The sequence below is a fragment of the Enhydra lutris genome, unplaced genomic scaffold (genome assembly GCF_002288905.1).
Source record: "Enhydra lutris kenyoni isolate GAN:26980312 unplaced genomic scaffold, ASM228890v2 scaffoldscaffold51, whole genome shotgun sequence".
Lineage (NCBI taxonomy): Eukaryota > Metazoa > Chordata > Mammalia > Carnivora > Mustelidae > Enhydra > Enhydra lutris.
In genome coordinates, this window is record NW_019154135.1 from 639566 (window position 1) to 650475 (window position 10910).

The 10910-nt window shown below is 39.8% G+C and overlaps 1 protein-coding gene across 1 annotated transcript; it reads right to left on the reverse strand.

Moving 5' to 3' along the window:
- Positions 1–6106: 6106 nt before the first annotated feature.
- On the reverse strand, positions 6107–7348 carry LOC111157074 (aurora kinase A and ninein-interacting protein-like). Its single transcript, XM_022518295.1, is given in 3 exon segments — positions 6107–6649; positions 6651–7221; positions 7272–7348. Coding segments are annotated over 3 exon segments (1056 nt in total). The 3' UTR covers positions 6107–6241.
- Positions 7349–10910: the final 3562 nt, after the last annotated feature.

Below are 10910 nucleotides of genomic sequence, written 5' to 3' on the forward strand. Positions count from 1 at the left end.
TGGAAGGTTTACTTGAAGCGAGATGAGCAAGGAAAATCCTATTTAAGACTTCAATAGAAACAGAAGTCAAAGTCTAAAGGTGTAGTTTTACCCGATAATTGGTAGCAGATGACCAGTGAGCCTTTGAAGTGGAGCCTGGAATCATATCTCACATGGCATCTTGAGGACTTGCTGGTTCATGTAAGGTAAGGGCATACCTAAAGTAAAGTACTCAATTTTCCTATCTCAAATGCCACTTGTTTAACTAATTTAGACAATTCTAACTTTTTTTGCACTAAGGATCAAGCCAGTAATTTCACCAACACAAATCCATTTCAATACTCAATAAGTAAATTAGGCAAGTGTCTAGTTTTGATTGAAGATTAAGATAGCTGTGGTCTCTGCATAGCAGTGGCCTTTCTGATTAAATGCTAGCTGACCCCCCTTTGAGTGTAAATTCCTGATTAGGATAAGTGACAGCCCCTAGGGTGTAAGTTAAAATTAACGCACAACATCTCTCTACATCATGCTGTCCGTACTGAAGCATTTTTAAGCAAATTATAGACATTATAAAACAGGGTTTTAAGATTTATACAGTTTTAATACTATTTCAGTTTCTTCCAAATAGTATTAGAGGTCAGAAAGAACAGACTTTTGTCCCCTTCCCTGCAATGATTTGTATTAAATATACTCCTTAATGACAACTTTACCTAGGAAAGGAAAAATGCTATTTTAAATTTATCTACCTACCTACATATCTATCTATCTATCTATCTACCTACCTATCCATTTATTTTTCAGTTTAAGCTGGCCAACCTAGAATAAAGACAGAATTCCTCATAGGATGAAAATTTCCCTTTTGTAGAGTTAAATCATCTATTTGATACTGAAATTCTGTAGGGCATAGCCTAGGAAAGTTAAAATGGAGGCCCATAAAGAACTGAATTTAGAACTGATAAATGAGTTCCACAAAGTCTTAGGATACAAACTCAACCTACAGAAATTTGTTGCATTTCTATACACTAATAATGAAGCAGCATAATGTGAAAGTAAAAAAACCAATCCTATTTACAATGCACCAAAAACAATAAAATATCTAGGAATCAACATAACTAAAGAGGTGAAAGATCTGCACTCTGAAAACTATAGAACATTGATGAAAGGTATTCAAGACAATGTAAAGAAATGATAGGATATTCCATGCTCCTGAGTTGGGTTGGAAAACAAAATTGTTAAAATATCTCTACTCCCCAAGGCAATCTGCAGATTTAATGCACTCTCAGTCAAAATACCAACAGCATTTTTCACAAAACTAGAGCAAACAATTCTAAATTTGTATGGAACCACAAAAGACCCCAAATAGCCAAAGGAATCTTGAAAAATAAAAACAAAGCTAGAGATATCACAACCCCAAACTTCAAATTATATTACAAAGTGGTAGTAATTAAAACAGTGTGGTACTGACATAAAAATAGACACATAGATCAAAGGAATGGAACAGAAAACCCAGAAACAAACCCACAATTTTATAGACAATCTTTGACAAAGGAGCAATGAATATACAAAGGGAAAAGACAGTCTTCAACAAATGGTGTTGGGAAAACTGGTCAGCTACATGCAAAAGAATGAAACTGGACCATTTTCTTTCACCACACGCAAAAAGAAACTCAAAATGGAATGTGAAATATGAAACCATAAAAATCCTAGAAGAGAGCACAGGCAGTAATTTCTCTGACATTGGCCTTAGTAACATTTTCCTACATTTGTCTCCAGAGACAAGGGAAACAAAAATAAATAAATAAACTATTAGGACTGCATCAAAATAAAATGTTTTGCACAACAAAGGAAACAATCAACAAAACTAAAAGACAACCTACTGAGTGAGAGAAGATATTTGCAAATGACATATTTGGTAAAGGATTAGTATCTAAAATATATGAAGAACTGATACAACTCAACATCTGGAAAACAAATAATCCAATTAAAAAATGGGCAGAGACGTGAACAGACATTTCTCCAAGAAGACATCCAGATCGCCAACAGACATGTAAAGATGCTCAACATCGCTCATAATCAGGGAAAGGCAAATCAAAACTACAATAAGACATCATCTAACACCTGTCAGAATGGCTAAAATAAAAAACAACAGGTATTGACAAGGATTTGGAGAAAAAGGAACCCTCTTACACTGTTGGTGGGAATGTAAGCTGAAGCAGATACTGTGGAAAACAGTAAGGAAGTTCTTCAAAAAATTAAAAAACTTCCTTACAATCCAGTAATCACACTATGGGGTAGTAACCCCCCAAAATGCAAGAACACTCATTCAAAGAGATGCATGAATCACTGCTTATTGCAGGATTATTTACAAAAGCCAAACTATGGAAGCAGCCCAGACATCCATTGATGGATGGATAAAGAAGATGTGATATATATATGGAGGATGGAATATTACTCAGCCATGAAAAGGATGAAATCTTGCCATATACACAACATGGATAGAGCTACAGAGCATTATGCTAAGCAAAATAAGTCAATCAGAGAAAGGCAAATACTATATGATCTCACTCATATGTGGAGTTTAAGGGGAAAAAAAATGAGCAAATGGGAAAAGAAGAGAAACAAACTAAGAAATAGACTCTTAACTATAAAGGACAAACTGATGGTTACAGAGGGAGGGAGTAAGAGGTGGGTGAAATAGGTGATGAGGATTAAGGAGTACACTGACCATGATGAAAAAAAATAATAATACAATAAAATAAAGGGTTAATCCTGTTATAGTAGGGCACCTTGAGGACACTGAATTTGTGCCCTTCCTGATTGATAAGTGCCATGGTCATCACCTCTGATCGACGTGCATGTTTAAACAGTTTCTCCCTGTAAGCAGCAAAAACCTCAAAAAAAATGTATTAAGTTAAATTTTAATGTAACAACAACAAAAAAGAACTGAATTACTCCTCATTACAAAGTCACTGGAATTTTTTCCCTCTTGGATGAAGAGAGTCATTAGGAGGCTCCCAGCTTGAGTGGGAGGGGATCAGAGAGGCCAAGATGCAGAAGACATGTGATAGGTGAGGAACAAGTGAAGACTGAAGAGGAAGGATTCACAAAATATTATCTGCAGTAGAGATGACCTCCAGATCTTAGCACAGTGATGTCTAATACTCAGTTTTATGCTGTTGCCAGTTCTAACCTGTCTGCATGGAATTCATTTCTGTTAGCCTAAGCCATCAATTAAATGTCTGCTACACAGAACAGCTGTGGTTATTGGTCTTTTGAGAGAATGATGGAAGAGAGGTGGGGTAGAGCATGGACTAAGGAGGTTCAGGAGAGGACAGCAGCCTGGGCATTGACCAATGAGTACTGACTGGTCTCTGAACTCATCTGACTAATTGAGAATTTAGAAAGATTATACATTACAGTGGGAGGTGATCGTGAGCTTGCAAGGTCCCCCTGGGGAAGGTTTGGACTTCCTACAATATATGCAGCATAGGTTGCTGCATGCTACTCTAGCTATAAACTAAAGAATAGCCCCGGGAGATTATAGGCATCTAGACCTAGAATTTGTATCAAATAAAAGCAGATCTAAATCTAGAGTGCAACCTTTGATATTTATATGACCCATTTGTTAGATTTCATCTTAGATAACAAAGCAAGTTGAACTTCAAGGAGAATGATGAGAAAAGTCTCATCCAATATTAACTGTTCCCAGATAAACAGAGTTTCCAAGACATTTGTATTTACTTAGCTAAGAAAATGAATTTTTTTCTTACATTGGAATTTTTTTAGAGGCAATATTCTCTCTGATTAAAAATATGTTCTCATTCAAAATTTTTTGATGCCAGAATGATTTGGTGCTTAAAGCAAGATCATGTCATAAATCTTAGCAGCTCTGCCTACAGATTCTGCCCAGGACCATGGGTCTGGCATGGTACTAAGTGTTGGAAATACACAGAGAAAAAGAAGTTTGCTGCCATATTCAAGCTGCTGCTGGCAGAAAGATAAATACTGTCAAATTTAATGAAATGAGCTTCTTCTTCATTCACCCTGAGCAGCCTTCCAAAACTTAACATGATGACTTCAGGGTCATAAAATAGGCATTCCTCAAAAATGTTTCCCAGCGAGATTCTTTGGACTGTGGATATTCTGGGAAGGCTCAACTTTAGATTCTGATTCTGAGGAGGCCACATTTGCCTTTTAGAATAAAATTTATTTATAAACAATTTCTCTGCCTCTTCCCCATTCCCCATCCAAGCAGTTATGATGATTCTCAAGGTCACTGATCATTTTGGGCTTTCCGTTGACCTAATTTGGGTTTTAACATGTCTAATTTGGGTTTTAACATATCTAGGCTGTGTTTGTTTGTTTGGAACATCTGAATTGCTTTTATTTTGTAGGTATACTCACAGTTCGTTCCTACATGGCATCCAGATAATATTAAAAAGGAGGCTTATTTGGCTTCCTGAGATGAGAGTGATATAATCCAAAGAATGCTGGGGGGAGTTACTTTTGGGGTGTTTTGGTACACTGAGTCAGATAGGTGTTAGTTGCAACATAGAGGAAGATTTAATGTACTACATCTGAGTATTTAGAGTTGTGATCTTTAGGACAGAAATGGGAAGACTTGGAATAACTTGAAGGAACAGGATTTGGGATTGGATATATGAGGGGTTGTGTTGGGGTAGAGGACACAGGTGAGGGGGTTGCAAAGATGTGAAGAGATGATTCGTGTTCTAGCCCATCACCTATAGTTCTGTGTCTAGACCCACTTTTATGTGCTCTTTAGGGTAGAGGACACAGGTGAGGGGGTTGCAAAGATGTGAAGAGACGATTCGTGTTCTAGCCCATCACCTATAGTTCTGTGTCTAGACCCACTTTTATGTGCTCTTTATTTCCCACACCAGCTGGCCACCCTGGATGGGTACCACCACTATCAATAATGGGTCAAGAATCAGGTTTCGAACACAGGATTCACTACTAACTACCTACAAATCTTTGCAAAAATATTACTCCTTTTAGCCTCGGTTTTTCCCTCAGTAAAATTATTATGATTATATCAGAGGGAAGATTTTGGTCAGAATTATAATATTTCATAGACTCTAAGATAGGTTTAATTGTAAGTGATGTAAATGATTCTAAGTGATGTAAGTTTTTGTAAGTAAATTATTTTATGTACAACTAAGAGGAAAACCGCCAATCAGAGTATAACACTATCAACTATAAGATGCACTCTGTGGGCGCCTAGGTGGCTTAGCCGGTTAAGCGTCTGCCTTCAGCTCAAGTCCTGATCTTACGGTCCTGGGATTGAGTCCCACGTTGGGATCCCCATGCAGTGGGGAACCTGCTTCTCTCCCTTTGCCCCTCCCTAGCTTGTGCACTCTCTCTCTCTCAAAAAAGAAAAAAAAAGATGCACACTGATGTTGGAACTGCTAAAATGTGAAATCTTGGAATCAAAGAGATAGAACAAATGAAATACTTAATGTTAAGGCATCTTGCAAAACATAAAGTACTATACAAATACTATTTATTATTGTTTTTATATTGAAATATATAATGACATAAATGTGATGGATACACAAAAATGACTAACTCATCAAGTCCTGACATAAGAAAATGAGGAAGTGAGCCCTTGAAACTTGAGAAGGCAGAGACTTTATGAGATATTACATTGAGGTCTGCATCATAAAAGTGGAAACAGATTCAACAGATAATCATATTCTTACAGAGCCATTGTGTGCCACAAGTGAAAATTATATGTGTGTTAGCACGTAAATATCTGAGGTCTATTACATATGGAAAAATGTCATTCTTTTGCAACTCTCCCCGAGAAGAAATGCAAGAGCTCAGGTTTCCAGCACCAGCTTCTGTTATCTTCACCTTAAAAGTTCATCTTGCAATGGATGGGCCAATTAGTAAATGAAGAAACTTTGGGGGGGTGTTCATGAAATTCAAGCTATTTTTCATGTACCAGACCATTGACACAGCTTCCCATGGGAACAGTTCTGCATCCTTCGTCTTGCTAGGGAAAGGACAAACAAACTTAGGCAATGAAACTAGAAAATGTAAATGGCAGGTGGATTTAGGGTATGTGAGAACCTTATTATTATTATTTTTTTTAACAAGTGCCACCACCTGGTTTATTTACACAAAGAAATGCTCAATAATAACTTCATCCCTTGCCTCCCTCCGCTGCCCTCCCGCCCAATATTTTCCTATAGCTCTGTCATCTCAAGGTACTTCTAGAACCAAACCATCATCAAGGTATTTAGACTTGGTGCCTGATAACTTGATTACCTTCGGAGTCCTGGGTAAAGAGCAAATCAGGCTGCAGATTTAACTGAGTTGGCCTCTGCTGGCACAGAGCCCAAGAGCTATTGTGCAACTGCCCTAAGTCCCGATTCTGATTGTTCGTTACATCTCGAAAAGGAGCTCTAGAGTTGTGGGCAATGACCCGCTGGCCCTGAGAATCCTCAGTGAAAAGCTGACTCCAGGAGTCATTCTTTTCACTGTCCCAGGAAAACGCAGGGACAGGACAAGGGCTTTGTTTCACTAAGTCTGTGTTTTCTCCGTTCCGGGAATGGAATGTTTGAGGGAGGATGGGGTCCTGCCTGGTTTCTCGGGCAGACACCTTTCCCAATTTAATCTTGTCCAAGGACTGAAGGCCTTTGCCTCCCCGGTGGTTGAATGCATCTCTCCACATCCTGATAGTTTTTTTCCTTAGATCCATGAAGCCATTCCCTTTTCCAGAAAGAGTCTTTATCTCCTTCCTGTTGGTCCAGCAAGTAAGGACCTTCCAAGTTCTGAGTGAAGGAACAAGAGAATGAGGCTTTGCTCTTTCCAGCACAGACCAAGGGGTCAGGCTGGGGCAAAGACAGCATCGTCCAAAACGAAGTTCCCATTCTGTGGTGGTCAGAAGCCTGGAGGGAATGAAGAGAAAGTCCAGCTTCCTGGGTATCTGCAGGGGTTGAAGTGGCTAATGGGGGTGACATACACTCCAAGCCCTGGATCAGATGATCTAGATGGGCTGCATCTTTCTCAGACTCTTCGTTGATCTGACTTTCTATATGAGACGAAACACTCCTCTGGTCACCATCATTTGTCTTTCCTGGCTGCAGGGTAAAGAAGGAAGCCATGCTGGTCTGCCGAATGCCTGTAGGTGGAATTCTTTGAGTAAAAGAAATCTTAGCCTTTTTCTCTCCAGGAAAGTCTGTTAACATTTTGGTGTTTGGCTTCATTAAATATGTTGGAACTTGACCATGGCAGCACTCTGATCTTGGGCTTCCAGTTTCCAGAACTGCACTCTCCGCCGCTTCAGCGCCGCAGCGTCCAGCCACACACCGCAGGCCTCTTCCTCATGGCCTCTCCGCCTCATGGCCGCTGCCGACACCCAGCCAGCCAGACACCAGGCTCCGGCTCCAGCTGCCTCACAGAATCTCTTTCAGTGGATAAATCTCTTTAGGTCAGGGGTTGGCAAATTTTTCTGTTAAGGGCTAAATAGTAAATATTTTAGACTTTGAGGGCTACATGTTTTCTTTCTTTCTTTCTTTCTTTTTTTTTAAAGACTTTATTTATTTATTTGAGAGAGAGAGCCGAGCAGGGGGGAGGAGCAGAGGGAGAGGGAGAAGCAGACCCCTGCTGAGCAGGGAGCCCAGTGCAGGACTCGATCCCAGGACTATGAGATCATGACCTAAGCTGAAGGCGGACACGTGACCAACTGAGCCACCCAGGCACCCCTTGGGCTACATGTTTTCTGTTGTTACTATTCAACTCGGCCCATGTATTGTGAAAGCAGCCATGGACAATACATAAGCACATGGACACGGGGCTGGACTGGGCCATCACAGCATGGTTTGTTGGCCCCTGCTCCTGGATATTAAGTAGGAGTGAAACTGCTGAGTCACATTTAGTGCATATTTACGTTTAACTTGATTTTAGTGCCAAGTTGTTTCCCAGAGTGATTGCATCAATTTACATCCCCGCCAGCTTTTTAGAAAGTTTCCAGATGCTTTACATCCTTGCCAAGACTTGAAAAGATCAGATTTTTATCCTTTTGCTAACTTAAAGGGGACAAATTGCCATCTGTGATTTAAAATGCATTTCCTTGGTAACTAATGAGAAGGAACACCTTCTCATGTGTTTTCTCTTTAATGAGTTATTTGTTGAAATGATATCTCCATTTCCTATGGGGGGTTTGTCTCACTGTCATTAATTTGAAGAGGTTATTTATATATTACAAATTCTAATTGTTTTCCAGGTGTAGTTTTGAAAATATCTTTTTTTTGTTTTGTTTTGTGGCTTATCATTTCACTTTCTTAATGGCGAACTTTGAGAAATGGAAGGACATAATTTTGATGTTATAAATTTTACCACTCATAAAAGATTGGTTTTTATTCTTTGTGTTTCAACTCTGTTTAGTCTGGCACTAATGTGGACATACCAATTTTCTTTTGATTATGATTTGCATAGATCATTTTTGTTTTTATTTTCAAGCTTATGTTTCTTGTAGATGACATAGAGCTAGATTTTGCACTTTTTAGCCAATCTGACAATATTTCCCACTTTCTTAGATTATGTGGTCCATTTTATATTGATGATGGCTGCTTACACAGATGGATATATTCCTATCTTATTTTATGCAGTTTTTTTCTATGCAATAGGCTGGGCAGGCAGAGCAATTCAGGGGGCCATTGCAGAAAAGATCTCAGTGCTTTTTAGTCATTAAGAGCAGGCCAACAGCACTGTGGAGGTTTGGACCGCAGATTAATAAGCAAAGGGAGCATTGCGAGGGAGGAGATTTTAAAACTAGGCAGGGAAAGTTTTTGAGTAGGGGAACTGTTACAGGCTGGATTGTATCCTTCCCAAAGTTCACATGTTGAAATCTTAAGTCCCTGTACTTCAGAATGTGATTTGTATTTAGAAACAGGGTTGTAATTAGTAGTAGTATGTGTGGTCGCGTGTGTGGGCCCTAATCTGACATGAGGGGTATTTTTATAAGAAGAGGCGATAAGGGGGCGCCTGAGTGGCTCAGTGGGTTAAGCCTCTTCCCTCGGCTCAAGTCATGATCTCAGGGTGCTGGGATCGAGCCCTGCATCAGGCTCTCTGCTCAGCAGGGAGCCTGCTTCCCGCCCCCTCTCTCTGCCTGCCTACTTGTGATCTCTTTCTGTCAAATAAATAAATAAACTCTTAAAAAAAGAAAAAGAAGAGGCGATAAAGACCCAGACACAAACAGGGGAAGACCGTATGAAGACACAAGGAGAAGGTAGCCGTCTACAAGGTAGGGAAAGAGGCCTCAGAAGAAACCAGCCCCACTGATGCTTTGAGCTTGGACTTTCAGCCTCTGGGACTGTGAAAATATAGGCTCCTGCTGTTAAACCATCCAGTGCAGGTACTTTGTGATGGCAGCCCTAACAGACTCACACAGGGACTGGCATCTTATGATTTACTTAAACATTTAAATTTTGATTACTGTCAGGTAGCCACCCCCAAATTTACGTATGTGTCAAACAAACCATCAGGGTTTATCATGTAGAGAAACTACTGGTAGATGATCCAAAGTTGGCTTTTTAATAGGAAAATACTAAATGCCAAATGAAAATATTTTAATCTGCTGTTAAGAATGGCTGAGATTGGTAAGAAAAATATGCACTAATGGCATTTAATTTCTTATGCCCTGGGCTGTCAATTTAAAGTCTATTTTTTTAAAGATTTTATTTATTTATTTGACAGACAGAGACCACAAGCAGGCAGAGAGGCAGGCAGAGAGAGAGAGGGAGAAGCAGGCCCCCCTGCGGAGCAGAGAGCCCAACTCGAGGCTCGATCCCAGGACCCCGAGACAACGACCCAAGCTGAAGGCAGAGACCCAACCCACTGAGCCACCCAGGAGCCCCTAATGTCTATTTTTTTAAAAATATCTTTTATTTATTTACTTTAGAGAGAGAGCTAGTGAGCACGGGGTGGAGAGGGACAGAGGCAGAAGCAGGCTTCCCGCTGAGCAGGGATCCTGATGTGGAGCTATATTCCAGGATCCTGAGATCATGACCTAAGCTGAAGGCAGACGCTTAACAGAATGAGCCACCCAGGTGCCCCTATTTAGAGTCTATTTTATGAAGCATTCAGTAGTTAGAACGTTACAGGATCAGGTGTTCTACTGGGTAGCTAAGTTGTAGCTGATAGCTGTGGGCTGGTTTCAGTCTACAGTCTCATATTGCTGTCATCCTTAAAAAGACATCCTTAGATCACACCTATCTTTTGGAAGAGTTGGGCTGGGTGGTCTTTCAAATTTCGTTTCTTTCAAATTTCATATTAGACAATTCTGTTGCTTCTCAGTCTGCTCTGTTTACTGTGCTCAACATTAATGCCACAGGAATCTTGAAGTTGCAAATATTTTCTCAGGCGGGAAGTACTAACCTTCAAGTACTCATACGCAAGTTATAGGCAATGCTATTATCTGTGTTCGGTGGTTGCAAAACTAAGATTTCTTGACATCCTATTCACGGCACTGGATGGTTAAAGTAGTTGTTCCCTTTGATGCACTTCAACCTGCTGTTGAGGAAGACATAATTGTACACACAGAGGGAGATGTGTTGGAAATACTCAAAGCAGGATATACTTAAAGTACCTCAGGTTGAATAGAATTACATTATTCAAGCTGAAAACCTGATGAAACATTTGTTACAGGGTTCCTTAACCAGTGAGATGTCTCATTTGGAGGGACATGATAATGATTTGCTATTTATCATGAAGGGCGCTTTTTATATCTGTAATTGAATAAAGTACATAGCAAGAGATGTCTCGGATCAGAGTTTTTTCAGAGTAGCAGCAGCGGCGTCAAACACAGTGTTAATCATTTGCTCTGACGGGAACACAAAAAATAACAAAATATCAATGGTTTCATTTTGATCTATGGTTTCCAGCTAGTTACTGAGCACGCGGTA